The following is a 23251-nucleotide window of genomic DNA, read 5'->3' as shown; positions in this document are numbered from 1 at the left end:
CGATGTGGCTCATTCCAGCTTAGAGAAATGCATCTGTTCTTTGATTTGCCTTCGATGAACCCACTTGGCAGGGCTTGTGGGATTGTGCGCCACTAAGTGAGAATAAGAGTCGTTAATTGGTGTCCTCTTGCAGGGCCGTTCTCTGGTGATTCACTGTTCATTGTACCAGTTTCAACGTAAAATATTACCGGTCAGTAACATGACGAGAACATAGCTGAAGTATAATTGTTTAATGGGGATCGGGAGTGTAGAGGTTCACGTGATGAGCTACAAACACGGCGACGCGAGATGGATTCCCACTCACGGTCAACACCGGCGACGATTATATTTTCTGATCCAGTCCTGTGCCTCATCTAGGTCAACTCGACCTCAAATGACTCACTTAGGTATGGACCTCAACCAGTTGAAGAGGATTGCAGGAAGATGATATCGCTCTTTACATCGTGTGTTATATACATGAATATGTGTGTGTACACCTAGCCTGGCACAAGCACTGCGTCGGTTTTCGGTGTTTTGTTCAAACGGCTCTGCTGAAGTGGTGATGATCATCACTCGCTTCTGATGTTCGCCGTGGCTGATAATCAAATTCAGGCCACCGTGTTCATAGCGCAATGAGCTAATCACTGGACCCAGTACTCCTCACGTGATCTCTCACATTAGCATTTTTTAAAAATAAAACCTTCTACATATATTCATAATGAAACGACTGTGTATGCTACTTTATCATTCGTCATTACGAGGAGGATGAGAGAGGCGAGGAAGCTGTTGAAGAGGCGAGAAGGCTGAGAGAGGTGAGAAGGCTGAGAGAGAGATGAGGTTGAGAGCTCCGCGCAGGGCACAGTCCCAGGGGTTGCCGTACAGCCAGATGTGAGTGAGGCTCTTGAGGTTGTCAAAGGCGCCCCTGGGAATGCTCTTCAGCTGCCCCGCGCTAATGCGCGATTCCTTTGCAACTGTGTTCTGTTAACATCGCAATGCAAGTCACGCGTGCCCAGCTTCACGTGTGATCGTATCTGCGCTCACTGAGTAGAGTTTTGAATAAAGCAGGTGAGGATGAGATACGACGGACATCGGTGCGCCTTGTGATTAGTCAAATCGGCGATAGTTCATAGCAGTTATGATGCAGACAAGGACTGTAACATAATCCATCTCGTTTAAAAAACAATTTATCTGCCTCACACACATACTCTTTCTAAATTGCACGCTATTCAGTACAGGAGTCTTAGGAATTTGCCATCAGCTCCCCGTGTTCTCTCCACTGTTGCCAACTACTTAACGTGGTTAGCTGCCAAATGTATCTCTAAGAGTGGATAATTGTCGCAACATAGTCTGTCTTATGCCATCATGAAGTCACTAGACTAGTTAGGAAGCATTAAACATAAAAAAGTATATTTGAAAGTTGAAATTAATTTAATTTATTATTCAGTGTCAACGTGTTGTCAATTCTCCATTTCATTGCATGCACCATACATTACTTAAAATTAAAGTATATTTTCCTCTCCACAAAATCATACGCGTGCTCATTATGCTACACGTTTGAAGATTTTATGCACTGGCGGCGTTAGAACGATCTAGAATTTTTCAGGATAATTGTTTAGAAACCACAGACGCCTTTGATAACGATCTGCCACCGCTTGTCCGTCGGTAAACTCTCATCAGTTCCGTGTTTAGTGTTAAATATAAGTGACGGCACCCAGTCAGCATTTAAACTCGACGCGCTATTTTTAAACGGAGCTGTCTTTTGTCCAACTAAGGCCTAACCACACGGAGCAGGGTTCTGTTCTCGCTACAGAAGCGGTGGTGGCGTTAGTCGTGGAAGTATTCAAATACGTTGATAATGATGGCATTATGTGATGACTATCGAAGGAGCAGTTGATGCCATATACCAGTCGAGTATTAGTAGTTCAATATTAGCATTCGTGGCGATGGTGGTGTTGGTGTAGGAGGACTCACTGCGTGCTCCCAGCTCAGAGCGACAGCCAGAGACTCCAGCACAGACCTCGCCTCCTCCAGTACTAAATCATCGCTACTCCGCCAGCACCATTACCTCTGTATACAGGACAGTATACTACCAATCAATAATATCATCATTGAGTGCGTGGTGGGAGGCAGCGTTGCTTTGGAGGTAGAGGGGTTGTTGGTGGGGGCGGATGGGAGGTTATATAATAATTAAATAACTGTCGTTTGCTGGATTTTAGCACTTGTGTATCAATTAATCCTCAAAAGCTTTGGATCATGGCTGACGGTGGTGACGGCTATTCTACAGCTTTAATTACATCACACAACCGTATGACTGCATTAATCACAATTCATGCATTTGTGCAACATATATGACAACGTGTAAACTTCATATGTAATGTAACATCACTACTGTACTTCAGAATTCGAATATTTACCCTGGAAAAACCGATGAGCTATGAAGCTCTTTTTCACAAATGTCCAGTAGGGGCGGCTCCGAATGTTACAACAACAAACAATACAAAACAATAGAAGAGCAAAGTATAGGAAAGCTAAGTGTAACCAGTGTTGTTATGTTACGAATAAATGTTGCCTTTATTTGCACTATAGTGTCAGAGAGGTTTAATTAGTGGGTGTTAAACCTTGTACATCAGCCTAATAACTACACAGATGATACGATACAACATTCACTATTCGAGACTGATATTAGCCGTGGCCGGTAGCCTATTTTATGTCTGCGGGTTCACAATGCAGTAATAATACAGTCGCGATACCCTAAACAGGACTCTCACAAAATAGATCACTGCCTTGAGAACGCGAACAGTGACAGAATCAGCCTGGATCCACGGCAGTGCGGCCACGCGGAGCTGCTGCTCACACACATGCAGCCACCAACAACCCACTCCATGCTGCACGACGGGCAGCTGTCAGCGTCGCTACCTTGTTCATTCAATCCGAGAGTGCAGAAGGGCGCACCAGAGGTCGCAACCGGGTACCCGATACCCGTACCCTACCCTATACCCGGCTACCCGTACCCGGCCGGGGACGGGTAGCCGTTTGCAACCCTGGCGCGGCCGGGTATGGGTACGGGTAGGCCGTGAGTCACTGGTGAGTAGCCGTTTGTCACTCATTTCGGGTAGGGTACTCACTGGGTCCTCCGCCCATGTTCAGGACTCAGTCTGCTGGATGGACAATTCCGTCGCATCCTATCGTTGTCCATCGCACGCAGAGCTACTTGTGCACAAAAACAGCAACGGGTATACGCAAATAACAACAAAAACAAACATTCTGACTTAAATGAACAACATAAGTGATGAAATCAACTGCGTCCATTTCGTTTAGTGATTCTTTAACAATACAATTTGGCTGTTGTACATTTTGTTATCACTCAGACATTCCATAGTGAACCATTCCATTGTCATATTTAGTCATCTTTACGTAAAATTAGGTTTAAGATTTAATTTAAAAAAACGGCTGCCCGCAAGGGGGGAACGAAAGAGCCGCATTCGGCTCTTGATATGCAGGTCTCCGACCCCTGATACACACACAATGTATACATGAACGCACGTATAAGCACTCTTAATGTATATTTTACTTCGTCGTTTGCGTATTTCATATTCACGAATTAACGAAGGCAGACGCTCCCCACACCGCTCAGTGACACTGTTGACTAACTTGTAGCACAAGACGACACCGTGACGATGTTGATGGTGACGATGACTGTGGAGTGGTGAGTAGTGAGGGTGAGTGGTGAGCGTGACTGGTGAGTGGTGAGGGAGAGTGGTGAGGGAGAGTGGTGAGGGTGAATGGTGAGGGTGAGTGGTGAGGGTTAGTGGCAAGTGGTGAGGGTGAGTGGTGATTGGTGAGGGTGTGATTGGTGAGGATTAGTGGTGAGTGGTGAGGGTGAGTAGTGAGGGTGAGTGCTGAGTGGTGAGGGTGAGTGGTTGTTGTGAGGGTGAGTGGTGAGAGTGAGTGGTGAGGGTGAGTTGTGAGGGTGAGTGGTGATTGTTGAGGGTGTGATTGGTGAGGATGAGTGGTGAGTAGTGAGGGTGAGTGGTGAGGGTGAGTGTTGAGGGTGAGTGGTGAGTGGTGAGGGTGAGTGGCGGTTATGAGTGTTGATTAGTGAGGGGTGAGTGGTGAGGGTGAGCGTGAGTGGTGAGGGTGAGCAGTGCGGGTGAGTGGTGATTGGTGAGGGTGTGATTGGTGAGGATGAGTGGTGAGGGTTAGTGGTGAGGGTGAGTGGCGGTTGTGAGTGGTGATTAGTGAAGGGTGAGTGGTGAGGGTGAGCGTGAGTGGTGAGGGTGAGTGGTGAGGGTGAGCGGTGAGGGTGAGCAGTGAGGGTGAGTGGTGATTGGTGAGGATGTGATTGGTGAGGATGAGTGGTGAGTGCTCAGGGTGAGTGGTGAGCGGTGAGGGTGAGTGTTGAGGGTGAGTGGTGAGCGGTGAGGGTGAGTGTTGAGGGTGAGTGGTGAGTAGTGAGGGTGAGTGGTGAGCGTGACTGGTGAGTGGTGAGGGTGAGTGGTGAGGGAGAGTGGTGATTGAAAGTGGTGAGGGTGAATGGTGAGGGTGAGTGGTGAGGGTGAATGGTGAGGGTGAGTGGTGAGGGTGAGTGGTGATTGGTGAGGGTGAGTGGTGAGGGTGAGTGGGAAGGGTGAGTGGCAGTTGTGAGTGGTGATTAGTGAGAGGTGAGTGGTGAGGGTGAGCGTGAGTGGTGAGGGTGAGGTTGAGTGGTGAGCGGTGAGGGTGAGCAGTGAGGGTGAGTGGTGATTGGTGAGGGTGCGATTGGTGAGGATGAGTAGTGAGGGTGAGTAGTTGTTGTGAGGGTGAGTGGTGAGGGTGAGTGATGAGGGTGAGTGGTAAGAGTGAGTGGTGAGGGTGAGTGACGGTTGTGATAGGTGATTAGTGAGTGGTGAGGGTGAGTGGTGAGGGTTAGTGGTGAGCATGAGTGGTGAGGGTGAGTGTTAAGCGTGAGTGGTGAGGGTGAGTGGTGATTGTTGAGGGTGTGATTGGTGAGGATGAGTGGTGAGTGGTCAGGGTGAGTGGTGAGGGTGAGTGGTGAGGGTGAGTGGTGAGAGGTGAGGGTGAGTGTTGAGGGTGAGTGGTGAGTAGTGAGGGTGAGTGGTGAGCGTGACTGGTGAGTGGTGAGGGAGAGTGGTGAGGGAGAGTGGTGAGGGTGAATGGTGAGGGTGAGTGGTGAGTGGTGAGGGTGAGTGGCAAGTGGTGAGGGTGAGTGGTGATTGGTGAGGGTGTGATTGGTGAGGATTAGTGGTGAGTGGTGAGGGTGAGTAGTGAGGGTGAGTGCTGAGTGGTGAGGGTGAGTGGTTGTTGTGAGGGTGAGTGGTGAGAGTGGGTGGTGAGGGTGAGTTGTGAGGGTGAGTGGTGATTGTTGAGGGTGTGATTGGTGAGGATGAGTGGTGAGTAGTGAGGGTGAGTGGTGACGGTGAGTGGTGAGGGTGAGTGTTGAGGGTGAGTGGTGAGTGGTGAGGGTGAGTGGCGGTTATGAGTGTTGATTAGTGAGGGGTGAGTGGTGAGGGTGAGCGTGAGTGGTGAGGGTGAGCAGTGCGGGTGAGTGGTGATTGGTGAGGGTGTGATTGGTGAGGATGAGTGGTGAGTGGTCAGGGTGAGTGGTGAGGGTGAGTGGTTGTTGTGAGGGTGAGTGGTGAGGATGAGTGGTGAGGGTGAGTGGCGGTTGTGAATGGTGATGGGTGAGTGGTGAGCGGTGAGGGGTGAGTGGTGAGGGTGAGTGGTGAGGGTGAGTGGTGAGGGTGAGTGCTGAGTGGTCAGGGTGAGTGGTGAGAGAGTGGTTAGTTTTGAGGGTGAGTGGTGAGGTTGAGTGGTGAGGGTTAGTGGAGAGTGGTGAGTGGTGATTGGTCAGTGGTGATTGGTGAGGATGAATGGTGAGTAGTGAGGGTGAAGTTGAGTGGTGAGGGTGAGTGGTGGTTGTGACGGTGAGTGGTGAGGGTGAGTGGTGAGGGTGAGTGGTGAGGCTGAATGGTGAGGGTGAATGGTGAAAGTGAGTGGTGAGTGGTGAGGGAGAGTGGTGAGTGAGAGTGGTGAGGGTTAGTGGTGAGGGTTAGTGGTGAGAGTGAGTGGTGAGGGTGAGTGGTGATTGGTGAGTGGTGAGGGTGAGTGGTGAGGGTGAGTGATGAGGGAGATTGGTGAGGGAGGTTGGTGAGTGGTGAGTTGTGAGGGTGAATGGTGAATAGTGAGTGGGAGTGGTGAGTGGTGAGGATGAGTGGTAAGGGTGAGTTGTGAGTGGTGAATGGTGACGGTGAATGATGAGTACAGTCAATATGCACTGCTGTTATCATACCAGGTACCACCACCACAATATGTACTCCTCTCATCATAGCAGATACCACCACAGCAGTATGCACTGCTGTAATCATAGCAGGTTCCACCACAATATGCACTGCTGTCATCATAACAGGTACCAACACAGCAGTATGCACTGCTGTAGTGATAGCAGGTACGACCTCAGTCGGTATACACTGCTGTAGCGATAGTAGATACTGCTATCGAGTTGGTAGATACCGCTATAGTAAATACTAAAACAGTCAGTATATACCGCTACAGTCAGTCAATACTGCTACAGACAGTATATACTACTATACAGTCAGTACATACTACCACGGTGAGTAGCTACTAGAGTCAGTAGATACTATTATAGAGTGAGTAGATACTGCTATAGATTTTGTAGTTACTACTATAGTCAGTGGATACAACTATAGAGTCAGCAGATACTATACAGTTAGTCGTTACGAGTATATAGTCGGTAGATTCTACTGTAGGCCCAGTAAATACTACTATGGTCAGTAGTTATTACAGTCACTAAATACTACTACACAGTCAGTAGCTACTACTGGCTCAGTAGATACTACGGTACAGTCACTAGATACTACTACAGAGTCAATAGATACCACTTCCTCTGTTGTATGTAAGGTGTTGTTAGTATATATACCTACGAGGGGTAAAGATATTTTTGAGGGGGGGGGGAGACCGCAATTTTCGGAAAACTTTTGACATCAACTATTTACCCCACACTTTCTACAACTTTTTGGACTTGTGAAAGCCTCTTATATATTTGTTGGTGGAGAAATGTACAAACAGCCCACCGGGCTTTGACAATACCTTAGTATCTGTGTATATATATGTAAGGTTTTTAAGAAATATATTTTTCACCCGGGCAAAGCCGGGTACTTCCGCTAGTCAAATTATAAAATGAACCTTTGTGTACGTGTGGGTGCAATATGTCCAACACAATTAATGAAATTCGTAAACGTGACCATTAATTGTTAGCAATTTGCTTATTCATTCAGTCTTCAGCTCCACCACCAGTCGTGTTGGGAACGCTCTTCAGCTGATTGGTGCTCAGAGTCAGGTAAATGAGCCGGTTGAGTTTGTCAAAGACCCCAGCGGGGAGAGAGGTCAGGTGGTTTCTGTTGGACCACAGCTGCCGCAGATTCACCAGGTGGTCAAACACCCCCTCGGGAAGAGGCTGCAGCTGGTTGCCACTAAGATCCACAACGGTCAGCTGGCTCAGGCTGTGACTCACCACAGAGGGTACTCATGGCTTATGGTGATGCTAGAGATTGCTTCATCAAAGTGACCTCTATTCATACTGTTAGGTTTTTTTTCGGTAAAGTCACGTAGGTAAAAAATAAAATTAAAAGTGAAGAGAAGTAGTAATGGAAATAAAATAATAAATCACGACGTTTCGGAGGCAACATAAGTCTCCGTCATCAGGTGGGACCGTCACAGCTAAAATTACTGCATCAAGTGAGGAAAATTCCAAAAGACCAGCCCTTAAATACAAGTTAAAGGGGGAGGGGCTTATCTGAATGTGGTAACCAGGGAATGGAACGTGGGGGTGGTGGGCGGGGCTACAAGAGAAATTGGTCAACGTCGTGTGAAAGAAAACGGAGCTACAAGAGAAATTGTTCAACGTCGTCATGTGACTTCTATTAATTACAATGGCATCAGTTAGTTAAAGTGGCCTGCGTTCAATTCCATAGAGATTAATGAGAGCGCCAAGCGGACACCAATCACGTGCATGGAGTTAAGTGAGTGAAATGCATATCTATTCACATCACAGTGAAAACCGACTTCAATCCCTTTCATAGAGATGTGTTTCTTTTAATAAAATACAATCGCTTTCATAAGCATGAACTTAATAGCACTTATGTCACTTCCATACATATGTGTTAGTTAACAGGAACTCCACTCAATGTCATATCAATCTTAAGTTACACGAATTCCATTCACTTTCCGAACTATTTTATAAATAAGGATAGGTGCATTCACATTCATTGAGAACTTAGTTGAAGTGACCTTGATGCACAATTATATAGATATTTGAGCTAAAGCGACTTCTATTCTAGCGACTTAAGAAATGTTTACTTTATAAAGCCACCACTCTTTCATTAAACGAATCCCGTTAGTACATTGTTATTGTATTTTGTTTTCCATTATGCCGGTGTATGTGAGGAATTCAACATCATGATTCACGATCGCAGTGACAATGGCAGGGGTCTAATAGCCTCGTGTCTCTCTTCACCAGTGCCGCCAGACTGTCAAACACCCCGGGCTCGAGCTTCGTGATCTGATTGACGTCCAAATCCAGCCTTTGCGTGGTGGTGGGGATTCCTGCAGGCACAGACGCGAGGCCTACCCCTCCACAGAACACTTGTGCCCCTGAGCACGAACACTGCGAGGGACGGGCGACGGTTTAGAGGCGGCTCACAACGGCCTCCCCTTGCACGCGAGCGGCGTCGCGTGTGGTCCAACATTTACACGAATCGCCTCTTACTGATGCGCTCCGTAAAATGTTCTCGTTACATATTTTAGAGTGCTTAGCCTGTATGTGTTACGTAGTTTTGGTCATCCAAAACATTTTGATGTGGAATTGTGGTCGTGTTTTGTTCATGTATTTTTATTTTCGTGAAAAGTGAAGATACATTTTTTTTTCAAGTACTCCACTGAAAATAGTGGATTTCAAAAGTCTCTCGCCTGGTTAAATGTAGATATGGGGTATCTATCTCGATATTTAGATATAAATTCAACATCACCAGCGTGGATATTAATCCACTGCTGGACACTATAGCTGATCTATTGAGACGATATTCAATGCATTGTGTAGAATATCTGAGAAGCAGTTAAAATGCTGTATTTACTGACATCATTGCTGACACCCGTTATGTAAGCAGCACCATTGTTATTTAAGGATTGGCGTTAAAGGATATACATTAACCTTGACACGTTATTCTTGAGACTGTCATTAATGGAACGTGTTTAATTTTGATACAAATAGCCATGATTGCACATGAAGTGTTATTCTTTTTTAGAAGCTGGTGTTTGTTGTTGTTTACTATTGTGTATTTCTGTTGTTCGTATTTTTACGCTGATAATTTTCGAATGTTCATATTGGGGGCAACCACCGGTGTGACTCTCAGGGGCGTGGCTGCAGCTCCACCGCAAGTCGCGCCCCTGGGAACGCTCTTCAGCTGATTGTGGTCCAGTGCCAACAACTGCAGATTCACCAGGCGGTCAAACACCTCCTCGGGAAGAGCCTGCAGCCGATTGCTACCAAGTTCCATAGAAGTGAGCTGCGTTAGACTGTCAAACACCCCTGGCTCGAGCTTCGTGATCTGATTGTTGTACAAACGCAGCATTCGCGTGGTGCTGGGGATTCCCGCAGGCACAGACGCGAGGTTTCTCCCGTAGCAGTCCGCATCTGTCCCCGGGCACGAACTGCGCGGGACGGGCGAAGGTTTAGAGGCAGCCACGACTGCATTCTATTCTACTTTCATAAACGCCCTGCAGAGAACACTCATCGCACGCCTGGATTACGTGAATATTTAAAAGATCAGCGTTTTACTGAAATTAAGTAAAAAAAATTACACAAATGTGATTTGATCCTCGTTTTTGCAGTCATTGCGGACCGGGCTGCGACCATTAGCTGGCTGGTCACGTGGGAAGAAAGCAGATAAATCCGACCGCACGTTTCGAGGAGGGGTGCCACTCAATCATGTAAGGAATAATCTCTACGTTACGTTGTTCTACCGTGATATCACCAACGCATTACATGTAATAAAGTTGCCCATGTTAGAATCACCGTGTACCGTATGTTCCCGCATATAGCCTGCATACGCATTTAACCCACATACGCATAAACCCCGCAAAAATAGCGTTTTGTGTAAAACAAATTTCAGATAGTCCCCACCTCCATATACCCCGCATGCATGCATATCTTTAACGTCGTTCAGCTTAATTCAGTCATTTTAATACAAAGTTTACATTTGTAATACATTCCACTATCCATTGTTAACATTAAAATCATAACGTGCACAAAGAAATTAAACTAACCGGAAACGAGTGAACTTGAAACAGTAAATCAGTAACAAAAGTAAATATCCAATAAGTAAGTAACACATAACTGGTAGATAAATAAGTACAGTTTTAGCACTGGTAGATTGCGCACTGTGCAGATAATAGCGGCACTACGGTAACGCCATTGCCTCGCCCCCAACCTCCCACCTCTCTCTCCCCCCAGCTCTCCCATCGCCGGTAAACAAAGTGCGCCCACTTCAAACATTGTTGTTTCATTGTACAAACATTTCGAATAATTTAAAACGTGATAACATGTGCAATTTTAGTGTGAGTGGTTTATTTAGTAGTGCTTTAGTCAAAGGTAAGTGTTGCATAGTGGATAGTCCTACCATGAAAACATTAAACGTGTTATGACGTCACACGTATAAAACATTTTTGGGATAGCCCGCACCTCCATATACCCCGCAGGGTCTTGTTTTGTTAGTAAAAAGTGGGATACCCCGCGGGTTATTTGCGGGAAAATACGGCAATTGTTCACAGTGATGTGGTATCGCATCGATATAAGGTCCCTCAGGGACGCTTTATAAATACTTGTTGTGCAGACTCGTTGGCCTGGTCAGTCTAAATGAACTAAAGTTGTTATACCAACCAGTCGACGGCTCTGCTCACTGGTGTCCGACTATAACTGACTCAGCTGAAGCGAGTGGAGCTGCACAATCACAGCTGGAGACTGTTCAACAGGTCCAGGTTTTACCCTCGAGCACGTGCAGTCCGTGTGCACGCTGCACGCTCATAGGGGACTGTGACGTCATTGTTTAGCCAAGGTGAAGTGGTGATTTTACACATCCGGGTCAGGTTGTTGTGGATCATGAGTCCATTGGTTAAACCGAACCTTCGTCTAAGCCCTTCAGTGTCCTCACACACAGACTATTTACAAATCACACTCTACTCTGTGCTGGAATCTCAGGAAATTCCCGCCAGCTTAGCAGTCCCATAACTTGCTATCAGCTCCCCGTGTTTTCTCCAGTGTTGCCAACCGCTTCACTTGGGACATTGACAAACACATCTTTAAGAGGTGCTAATTGTCGCTACATAGTCTTTCGAATGTCATCATAAAGTCACTAGACGAGTCACCAACCCTTAAACACAGCAAACCGATACCGCGCCTACATGGGGAAATGCACACGTGTTGCTGCATTTCTGTAATGTAATGCCTATATATTTAATACTTCGGTATCTGTAATAATAATCATTCGATAAATGTATCGTGTCAAATATTCAGAGACATAGTTTATAGGAGGAATTTACTTTATTAACAACTTCCACTCTCCACAGTAGCTTAGCCTAGACTATACACAACACTTGCCGTCTAACACTGACGGCGCTGACTGAGATAGCCAACTACTATCTTTCGTAGCGCAATATCTAGCGGAGACATTTAACGACGACGGCGACGAGACCACAGCAACGAAAAGATGAGTCCATTCCCAGAACCGGCAGACGCGAGCCCCCGCTCTCGGCTCCTTTTATGCTACTAGCGCGGCCTGGCTCCGCCCTGACCGCGCCTCCCTTCTCGAACCCGCTAGCAGGTTCCAGGGGCCTCCAGATGGGGTCCTCTGTGACCCTTGCCCCAGTTCCTCCGCTCTGCCAGCACACCCGTGCTCACGCTCAACGGTGTGCGTACCGTCTGTCCACCGCAGTTGCTGCTACCGTCCACCAGCCAGCGCTATTATACTACACATTTTCTGAACTATTCAGTACAACGTTAGTGTAGCTCACACACACAGCTTCCACGCGTTACATAGTGCAGAAGAACAGCTTTCAGATGGGCATTGTACATCCAGCTCGAGAGATGAATGCCCCCAGCAAACGTCCGTTGGGAATGCTCTTCAGCTGGTTGTCTCGCAGATGCAGATAAGTGAGCTGGGTCAGTTTGTCAAACACCCCGGCGGGCGATAATTTAGAGGCGGCTCACAACGGCGTCTCGCCTTGCATACGAGCGACGTCCATGAATAACGTTTTGACGAAAATTTTTATAGTGTTTAGTGCATTTATAAATCACTTGTAAAAACTGATTGTTTCAGAGTTGTGTGGTTATATCTATTTTCTTCTATATTTAATTACTGTGAATGGATAGGTTCATACCTTTATTAATTTATTTCGCACGTCTCCATTGAAGATAGAGATGTGTATTTCAAAAGGCTCTCATCGAGAAACATTTATATATCAATACCCTGATATTAATGTATTCATCAGTTATGATAAATCTACTGCTGGATGAAGGTTTCTGCAAGCAGTAATTCACGACCATGCGATGTATTCATCCACCTCGCACTTGCACACACGGGCTGCTGTTATCACTCCATCTCCAGGGTGAACGTACTTCCACGCTCATTCCTTCCACGCTGCATTAGCCATCGTAGATTATTCCATCATCCCTTCTCGTGCCGTAGCATGGCCATGCCAGCTTACTTTATTAACCGTTTGATGTAGTTTGCAAGAGTTTATCCCCTGATCCACGTGTTCGTCTGTCTCTCAATGTTATTCCAAGAATGTAACTCGCAGTGCCTTTGTTGTGCTTCTGAACCATCTGCTATAGGAGGTGTTTCACGCTGATCAACATCTCTCATTGTGGGCACATTGGAATGTTACGTTTCACTGTGAAGTTAAGATTTAGAAAAGCATTGTTTTAGTTTTCTGATAGGTGTTGCTAAAACCTCGAATACGGAAACAATTATCCACCAAATAATGTATTGCTATAACTTAAATTAAATAATGTAGAGCCTTAAAAATGGCAATGTAAACTACATCAATGTAGCTAATTAGATTATTCATAACCAAGCAAAATGTTAATAAATGCGCACACATAGTAAACTAAACACCAACGTACTGTACAACACGTGTGATCAAATCAAATAATTGTTGGAGGGATGCAACTTAAAACCGCATCAGATCAGATCGTGATCGAAATGGTTAACATGTACAGGTGAATTATATTACTTTGAAGTGCGATCGAAAAACTATTAGGTCTCAATCTCTCGAAAGTAGACGCTCCCCTCACCGCTCAGTGACACTGAAGACTAACTTGTAGCACAAGAGAAAACTGTGACGACGTTGATGGTGACGATGACTGTGGATGTCAATAACGAGGTAGCTTTACAAACTGAGCGCTACTCGTGCCGAGCGTCGTCTCTATCCCGATGCCAAGCGACAAAGCAGAGACCGTTCCTGGAAGTGCTGGCTCCCTTTGTCAAACGCGCCCCTGGAAACGCTCTTCAGCTGGTTGGTGTGCAGATTCAGCCAACGCAGGTTCCCCAGGCGGTCAAACACCCCGGCGGGGATGCTCTTCAGTTGATTTCCATCCAGACCCAAATGCTTCAGCCGGGTGAGTTTGGCAAACGCGCTACTGGGCAGTTCTGTGAGCTTATTACAGCACAAACTCAGAGCACAGCTCCCAGGCAGTCAAAATAATTCAAGGAGGCTAGTTATTAGTGGTATTAGACGACGACCTCTTATCCAGTAACCGTTTCCAAAATCGGTCACCTGTTCCCAAACGCTACATTTTGCATTCGTGGCCTAATTCACTGCAATGTAATGTTTTCCCTCGTATCTCAGTGAAGAGGTAAAGGTGCAGCCCTGCAGTTGCTTGCTTGCTCATGCCACTTTGGACAATGTGCCTCCCTTGGCGGCCACTCCTCCGCTATTCTCACTGCTGGGTGGACGACTCTGTCTTTAGTCTTTCTCCACCCAGAGACATGTTCCGAGATATTTTATCGTATCGTCTCACGTCTCCCGTACCAGAAAACCATCGTCTCAATGGGCTCTGGCCCCGATGTAAATAGAGCACGTCCCTGAACTCTTGTCTGACCAGACGAGATCCCCCGCTGAGACGGAAGTCTCCTTGGCAAGGGAGACTTCGGGGACAAACAAAGGGTGCACAACGCAATATATTTATCTGTCAAGCAAGAACACGAGGTTTAGTATCAAATTATAAAATGGACCTTTGTGTGCGTGTGAGTGCAATATGTCCAACACAATTAATGAAATTCGTAAACGTGACCATTAATTGTCAGCAATTTGCTAATTAATTCAGTCTTCAGCTCCACCACCAGTCGTGCTTGGGAACGCTCTTCAGCTGATTGGTGCTCAGAGTCAGGTAATTGATCCGATTGAGTTTGTCAAAGACCCCAGCAGGGAGAGAGGTCAGCTGGTTGCTGTTCGACCACAGCTGCCGCAGATTCACCAGGTGGTCAAACACCCGATCGGGAAGATGCTGCAGCTGGTTACCACTAAGATCCACCAAGGTCAGATGGGTCAGGCTGTGACTCAAAGCAGAGGGTACTCATGGCTTATGGTGATGCTAGAGATTGCCTCATCAAAGTGACCTCTGTTCATTACAATGGCATCAGTTAGTTAAAGTGGCCTGCGTTCAATTCCATAGAGATTAATGAGAGTTCAAAGCGGACACCAATCACGTGCATGGAGTTAAGTTAGTGAAATGCATATCTATTCACATCACAGTGAAAACCGACTTCAGGATAGGTGCATTCACATTCATTGAGAACTTAGTTGAAGTGACCTTGATGCACAATTATATAGATATTTGAGCGAAAGCGACCTCTATTCTTTCTTAAGAAATGTTTACTTTATAAAGCCACCACTCTTTCATTAAACGAAACCCGTTAGAACATTGTTATTGTATTTTGTTTTCCATTATGCCGGTGTATGTGAGGAATTCAACATCATGATTCACGATCGCAGTGACAATGGCAGGGGTCTCATAGCCTCGTGTCTCTATCCACCAGTGCCGCCAGACTGTCAAACACTCCGGGCTCGAGCTTCGTGATCTGATTGACGTCCAAATCCAGCCTTTGCGTGGTGGTGGGGATTCCCACAGGCACAGACGCGAGGCTTCTCTTCTCACAGTTCACATATGTCCCTGAGCACGAACACCGGTGTGTGGACTGTCTGTCCACAACATTTGCTGCTGCCATCGACTAGCCAGCTCCAGAGATGCAGGCGCCCAGAAAACGTCCCTTGGGAATGCTCTTCAGCTGGTTGTCTCGCAGACTCAGATGAGTGAGCTGGGTTAGTTTCTCAAACACCCCGGCGGACGACGGTTTAGAGGCGGCTCACAACGGCCTCTCCTTGCACGCGAACGGCGTCGCGTGTGGTCCAATATTGAGACGAATTGCCTCTTACTGATGCGCTCCGTAAAATGTTCTCGTTACATATTTTAGAGTGCTTAGCATGTATGTGTTACGTAGTTTTGGTCATCCAAAACATTTTGACGTGGAATTGTGGTCGTGTTTTGTTCATGTATTTTTATTTTCGTGAATAGTGAAGATACATTGTTTTTTTAAGGTCTCCACTGAAAATAGTGGATTTCAAAAGTCTCTCGCCTGGTTAAATATAGCAATGGGGTATCTATCTCGATATTTAGATGTACATTCAACATCACCAGCGTGGATATTAATCCACTGCTGGACACTATAGCTGATCTATTGAGACGATATTCAATGCATTGTGTAGAATATCTGAGAAGCAGTTAAAATGCAGTATTTACTGATACCATTGCTGACATCAGTTATATAAGCAACCCCAATTGTTTTTAAGGACTGTCGTTAAAGGAAATACATTAACCTTGACACGTTCTTCTTGAGACTGTCATTAATGGAACGTGTTTAATTTTTATACAAATATCCATGATTGCACATGAAGTGTTATTCTTTTTTAGAAGCTGGTGTTTGTTGTTGTTTACTATTGTGTATTTTTGTTGTTCGTATTTTTATGCTGATAATTGTCGAATGTTCATATTGGGTGCATTGTCATCACCGGTGAGACTCTCAGGGGCGAATCGCGCCCCTGGGAACGCTCTTCAGCTGATTGTGGTTCAGTGCCAACAACTGCAGATTCACCAGGCGGTCAAACACCCCCTCGGGAAGAGCCTGCAGCCGATTGCCACCAAGTTGCATAGAAGTGAGCTGCGTTAGACTGTCAAGCACCCCTGGCTCGAGCTTCGTTATCTGATTGTTGTACAAACGCAGCACTCGCGTGGTGCTGGGGATTCCCGTAGACACAGACGCGAGGCTTCTCCCGTGGCAGTCCGCATCTGTCCCCGGGCACGAACTGCGCGGTAAGGGCGAAGGTTTAGAGGCAGCCACGACTGCATTATGTTCTACCTTCATAAACGCCCTGCAGAGAGCACTCATCGCACGCCTGGATTACGTGCATATTTAAAAGATCAGCGTTTTACTGAAATTAAGTAAAAAAAATACACAAATGTGATTTGATACTCGTTTTGCAGTCATTGCGGACCGGGCTGCGACCATTAGCTGGCTGGTCACGTGGGAAGAAAGCAGATAAATCCGACCGCACGTTTCGAGAAGTGGTGCCACTCAATGATGTCAGTAAAAAATCTCTACGTTACGTTTATTCTACCGTGATATCACAAACGCATTACATGTAACATAGAAGTTGTCTATGTTTGAATCACCGTGCAATTGTTTACAGTGAGGCGTTATCGCTTCGATATGAAGTCCCTCAGGGACCCATAATACTCTTTGTTTTTTTCGGTAAAGTCACATAGGTCGAAATAAAATAAAACGAATCACGACGTTTCGATCGCAACACAAGCAATCTTCATCAGGTGGAACAACCAGAGCAAGAAAAAATGCTGAAGTAGGCGAAAGTGTCCCTCAGGGACGCTTTTTAAATTGTTGTTGGGCAAACTCGATGGCCAAGTCAGTCTAAAGAAATTAAAATGTTATACCAACCAGTCGACGGCTCTGCCCACTGGTATCCATCTCAAACTGACCCAACTTACGCGATTGGAGTTGCGCAATAACAGCTGGAGGCCGTTGCACATGTCCAGGTTTTACCCACGAGCACCTGCAGTCCGTGTGCACGATGCACGCTCACATGGGGCTGTGACGTCATTCTTTAGCGAAGGTGAAGTTGGGAATTTACACAGCCGGGTCAGTTTGTTGTTGATCATGAGTCCATTGGTTAAACCGACCCTTCGTCTAAGCCCGTCAGTGTCCTCACACACAGACTCTTTACAAATTGCACTCTACTCTGTGCTGGAGTCTCAGGAGGTTTCCATCAGCTCAGAGGTCCTAGAACTTGCCATCTACATATTCTGTCTAATGTCATCATGAAGTCACGAGACTAGTCACCAACCCTGAAACACAGCAAACCGATACCGCGCCTACATGGGGAAATGCACACGTGTTGCTGCATCTCTGGAATTTAATGCCAATAGATTTTATACTTCGGCATCCGGCATAATTATCATTCGATACATTTGTAGTGTCAACGATTCAGAGACAGAGTTTCTAGGAGGCACTTTCTTCATTAACAACTTTCACGGTCTCGTCCGCACACTCTCCACAATAGCTTAGCCTAGCCTGTACACAACACTAGCCGTCTAATACTGACGGCCCTGACTGAGATTGCCAACTACTATCCTGCAGACCAATGTCTAGCGGATACGTTTTGTTACGACGGCGACGAGACGACAGCAACGACGAGAAGAATCCATTCACAGAACCGACAGCCTCGTGCCCCCGCTCTCAGCTCCTTTTATGCTACCAGCACGGCCTGGCTCCGCCCTGACCGCGCCTCCCTTCTCGAACCCGCTAGCAGGTTCCAGGGACCTCCAGATGGGGTCCTCTGTAACCCTTTTCCTAGTTCCTCCGCTCTGCCAACACACCCGTGCTCACGCTCACCGGTGTGTGGACTGTCTGTCCACAACATTTGCTGCTGCCATCGACTAGCCAGCTCCAGAGATGCACGCGCCCAGAAAACGTCCCTTGGGAGTGCTCTTCAGCTGGTTGTCTCGCAGACTCAGATGAGTGAGCTGGGTCAGTTTGTCAAACACCCCGGCGGACGACGGTTTAGAGGCGGCTCACAACGGCCTCTCCTTGCACGCGAGCCGCGTCGCGTGTGGTTCAACATTTACACGAGTTACCTCTTCCTGAAGATTTCTGTCCAAATGTTTTCCCAAATAGTTTTAAGAGTGCATTGTTTAAATATATATACGTTGCTAACACTGATCGCTTTGGATGTGTTTTTTTTTATAGAGCTTTGCATTTCGGTCTGTAGTTCAATTATTGGAAAAGCTACTGGATCATTATTTTATGTATATACCGTTGAGCAAAGAGATACCCATTTCAATTGGCTCTCACCTACTTCATATTAAATATATCTATATCAATATGTGATCAATCTACTGCAAGTCGTATTCACGACCATGCGATGTATGAATCCACCTCTCACCTGCACACGAGCTGCCGTCATTATTCCGTCTCCATGGTGCACGTCCTAATGGGCGCATTCCCTCCCTTGGCTGCCACTCCGCTGTTGTTATCGACCATTGTCAATGAGCATTGCCCATCGTGGATAATTCCATCATCTCTTCTCGCACCGTTTCCTGGCCAAACCAGCTTACTTTTATAATTCCGTTTGATATAATTTGCGAGAGTTTGGTTTCTGGCCCATTTGTTTCTCTCTCTGCCTCTCAATGTAATTCCAAGCATGCAACGCACAGTACTTCTGAGCTCACTTCTCGGTTGCGTTATAGTCACCGTGTTTCTAAACCATCTGCCATAATAGGCGGGTAACACTGATCAAAATATATCTTCATTAGTGATGTTAAGTTTTTTTGTGAAGTTCAGCTTTACAAAAGCACTCCAACCTGCTCTCCTTCGCTTCTTTATTTGCATTGGTTTAGCCTCCGTGTCAGTGTTGGTGAAATCTCGCATGAGGAAACAATTGGCGTTCAAGTTACAGCGTTGGCTGTGATTCTTAAACTCATACGGAGGGTGCGGTGAGAATGCGGGTGATGCATTGAGTCTAGAGTCGAAGCGTTGACTCTATAACGACCACCAGTCCCTGGGAACACCCTTCAGTTGGTTGTTGCTCAGAACCAACATCTGCAGATTCCCCAGGCGGTCAAATAAACCCCAGCGGTAAGAGTCTGCAGCTGATTCCTATCTAGATCCAGAATTATCACCTGGGTCAGACTCTTAAACACCCAGCGAGAGAGAGAGACTTTTTGACTTTTATAATTTTATTTCACCAGCGCAAATTGCGCTGGAATATTCCAGTTCATTCAATTTATCTGCCTTTATGGCAACAATAGTTGTACAACATCATCCCGCACCACATCGCCACCGCCCTACAGCCAGTGTCCGGTGTGTTTTTCAAAGCATTCAGTGTACCTGCCTTTATGGCAATAAACACTCATCGTCAACACACACCACATCGCCACCGCTCGCAGCCAGTGTCCGGTGTGCTCGTCGTCCGGGCTCTCACACCCCTTTGCCTAGCAAAGTAGCTCTTCCGCTCCCACCTCCTCACCCTCCTCCCCGGCTGGCGGCGGCGGTAGTGGTGTCCTCTTCAATGCCTCGGGGGAGAAGGGGGTGATGGGGGGGGATGGTGGCTGTTTTCGGACCTTGTTCATCAAGGCCTTTACCCGGAAGATTTCCTGGCGACTATATCCGAACGTGCTCGGGTCCTGGACCACACGCCGAGCTGTGCTCATAAAGTTCCTCCTGTTGGGGAAACTGTCCTGCACGCGGATGTTTCGTTTCCCATACGACCATTTTAGGAAGCCGAGGAGATACTCGGGGGAGCACTCCAGCTCGGCCATCGGAGGCCAGGTCCTCGGCCTCTCCCTCCATCCCGTTGGGGCGCCACCGCTGACGACGCTCACCCCGCTCCCCTGCGACGACGAGGCAGGCGAGGCCGGGTCCGGCCGTTCCGCTCCCTCGGTCGCCGCCTTCACCCGCGCGTCGCGGCTGGCCTTCATGGCCTCCCTCTCCTTGACCTCCCTCGCCCAGGCTATCCTCTCGTCTTCTTCCTCTTCGTCTTCGTCCACCAAAAAGGAGGGAAACAGCCCTGATTTGTCCATTACTTCCGCTATCCGTTCGATCTCTCGGGCGCTGAAACCATACTTATGTGGCTCAACCCTCACGTCCACTACCACCCCCGCAAGGGAGTACCTTCCGGGGAAAACTTTTGCCAGCTCCCTCGCCACATTCCCCTTTTTCTCTTTTTCCGCCGTCCTCCACCACCGGAGGAGGGCTTCAGGCGTGCATTCCCCGGGCTCAGCCTGCTCTCTCCAGCCTCCAAGCTTTTTGGGGGACGCCCTCCCGTCCAAATCGTTCTCCAGGTCATCACCATGAGCTTTCCCGTCGGCGCAAACCCACCCTCCGGTGTCCACCGACGTTCCGGGAACGGGGGCCTCCCCGGGCTCGAGCCCAATTTTGGGCATTTTTTTCCTCTTCATTCTCTCTTTCGCTCCTTCATCGTGCCACCTTGGGGTGGGCGGAGGGTCGCCCTTCACCGGCACGAAACCCCCCGGCACGCCGTTATCATCGGTGTCGGGCCACCCCCCGATGTCGGTGAGGGTAACGCCACCTCCCACGTCGGCGCAGGCCTCCTCTTCCGTCCCCGCCGCCCCATCTGGGGCCGGGCCCTCGCTGGTTACAATCCCGCTCGCAGGCGGCCCACTCCCCCCCGGGTCCATTTCCATCTCCTCCCCCTCCCCCGGGACAGGCGAAGGGGTGCTTCCCGGAGCCTCGACGCCACCCGGCACAGCCACGGCGCCGGTGGCGGTCGTCAGTTGTTCCTCTCCCTGCGTTGGAGGGGGTGAGGTCGGGCCCGGAGGTCGCGCTCCCGGCTCGGTCGTCTCCACCAGGGGCGCGTCACCCACGCCCCCCCCCCCCTCCTCCACAGGGCGGTCAGCTGGCTGGGTACCGTCGCCAGCTGTTTTGGCTGTTACCATGGGCTGGGCGCTCCCGCGCCTGCCCATCTTCCTCCTCTTCCGCGCCCCTCCGACGACGGTGAACTCTCCACTGTCATCGTTAGCGGGTTCCTTCTCTGGTGCCGGCTCCCCGCGCTCCGGCACGGAACCGGCACCATCTTGCTACGGATGTTGTTGCTGCCGATGCTGATGCGGCGGCTGCTGCTGCACGTCATGCTGCGGCGGCGGCGGCGGCGGGGGGTACTCCCTCACCCGCTGCTGCTGCTGCTGCGGCTGTTGCTGCTGCTGGTCCTGCGGCTGTTGCTGCTGCTGGTCCTGCAGCTGCTGCTGCTGCCGCTCGCGATGCTCCCGCTGCTGCTGCTGTTGCGGCTGCAGCGTCGGCGTTGTCTCCTTCGTTGCAGCTCCACTCCGCTTCGTTCCGGTGGAGCAGTTTTTCTTGAAGTGCCCGGCACCACCACACGCGTAGCAGCGTGGCTTGGCCGTGGCCAGGTATATCGTATGGACGCGGCCACCAGCGGTACGTTTGATGGCCACGTCCAATTCGGCACACCCACTCTTGAGCACGAGGAACACCTGTCGTTGGCCTGACAGCACGTGCCTCAGTTCCTTCCTTTGCGTTCTTATATGCAGCAGGACGATGGGCGACACTACCACGCCGTAGCGTTGCAGTTCCACCCTTAGCTCTGCGTTCGTGAAGTATGGTGGTGCGCCGGAGATGGTTACCCGAACAGCCGGTGTGGAGAGCGGGCTGCATTGCACGAGCAGCCCCCCCTCTCCTACGACGCTGAGTCCCCTCTCAACGACACGCGCCGCCACCTCCACCGTGGCCACGTAGACTACGTAGCCCCGATTCTCCCTCTGGATTATTCGGATGGCTGCCGGCCCGGTGTGTGCCGCCACCGCCTCAGCGACGTCGTCGAGCGACGTCCCAAGCGGAGGGAAGCAGCGAAACCCGTGCCGATCTGTGAGGGCCTCCATGCTGCCAGGCTGAGCCATGGTGCTTGCATGGCAGCAGCGCAGTGGCAGCGAAAAATAATCGTAGAAAAAAAATAAAAAAGTGATAAAAAAGTAAAAAAAGTAATAACCCCCACACAAAACAAACACACAACACACACCTGAAACCAACCACCAGACAGACAGACAAACACACACACGCACAGACAAGCACACACACGCGCAGGACAAACACACAGACGAACACACACACGACCGAACCAACAAGTAAACAAACGAAACCGAACAATCAAACAAACATACAAATAAACAAAACGACAGATAAACGAACAAACGCACGCGCAAGCAAACACACAAACAAAACGGACACACAAACAAAACACTCATCAAACAGACAAACAGGCCAAACACACGCGGTGTTAAACTAGGTAAAAAGCACCAGGCCAACACACAACGCGACCAGCCTAGCAGACAAACAAACAAAAACGAACACACAGACAAACACACAAACCAGACAGACACACAAACAACAGTAGTAATAAAAAACTTTTTCTATAGCCAGCTGATGTACGGGGAGAAACGCAGAATAAACTAGCGTTTTTCCCTAGTTCACTCTCCCTAGGCCAGGCTCAGGCTCACACCTGAGCCCAGGCCTCCACCCACACCACGTTAGGGCGGGAGCACCAGGTGCACACAGCCGCACCCCACGGTGGCGAGAGAGAGAGAGAGCGAAATCCATTCACATTAAGTAATCAACCAGCCCCACATCCATTCACTTTCATGCAGACACGGGAGTTGACAAAAACTACATATGAAAGATGTATTTTTGATCATATGCACTATCGCAATAGCAGGGGCCTCATGGTCTCGTCTCTCCTCCAGTGCCGTCAGACGGTCAAACACCCCGGGCTCGAGCTTCGTGATCTGATTGCTGCCCAAATTCAGCTCTCGCGTCGTGGTGGGGATTCCCGCAGGCACAGACGCGAGGCCTTCGTCCCAACAGTTAACTTCTGTCCCCGAGCACGAATACTGCGAGGGACGGACGACGGTTTAGAGGCGGCTCACAACGGCCTCCCCTTGCACGCGAGCGGCGTTGCGTGTGGTTTAATATTTACACGAGTTGCCTCTTCCTGAAGATTTCCATGAATAATGTTGTCACAAAACAATTTAGAGTGTTTAGTGCATTTATAAATCGCTTGTGTAAACGGACTGTTTCAGAGTTGTGTTGTTATATCTATTGCT

At 48.4% G+C, this 23251-nt stretch overlaps 2 protein-coding genes across 2 annotated transcripts; both read right to left on the bottom strand.

Moving 5' to 3' along the window:
• Positions 1-723: 723 nt before the first annotated feature.
• Positions 724-12746, bottom strand: LOC144942461 (uncharacterized). Its single transcript, XM_078869329.1, has 4 exons — positions 12733-12746; positions 9450-9705; positions 7307-7453; positions 724-912 (listed from the first exon to the last, which is right to left on the bottom strand). Exons 1-4 carry the CDS (start codon positions 12744-12746, stop codon positions 724-726), a joined length of 606 nt encoding a protein of 201 aa, XP_078725455.1.
• Positions 12747-13476: 730 nt separating this feature from the next.
• Positions 13477-23050, bottom strand: LOC144942460 (uncharacterized; the record flags this gene model as incomplete). Its single annotated transcript, XM_078869328.1, has 4 exons — positions 13477-13723; positions 14508-14544; positions 16148-16341; positions 22890-23050. Coding segments are annotated over 4 exons (639 nt in total), but the record flags the coding sequence as incomplete, so codon positions are not given.
• Positions 23051-23251: the final 201 nt, after the last annotated feature.

The sequence above is a fragment of the Lampetra fluviatilis genome, chromosome 27 (assembly GCF_964198595.1).
Source record: "Lampetra fluviatilis chromosome 27, kcLamFluv1.1, whole genome shotgun sequence".
In the NCBI taxonomy this organism is placed as follows: domain Eukaryota; kingdom Metazoa; phylum Chordata; class Hyperoartia; order Petromyzontiformes; family Petromyzontidae; genus Lampetra; species Lampetra fluviatilis.
This window is presented reverse-complemented; position numbering and strand designations above follow the sequence as displayed.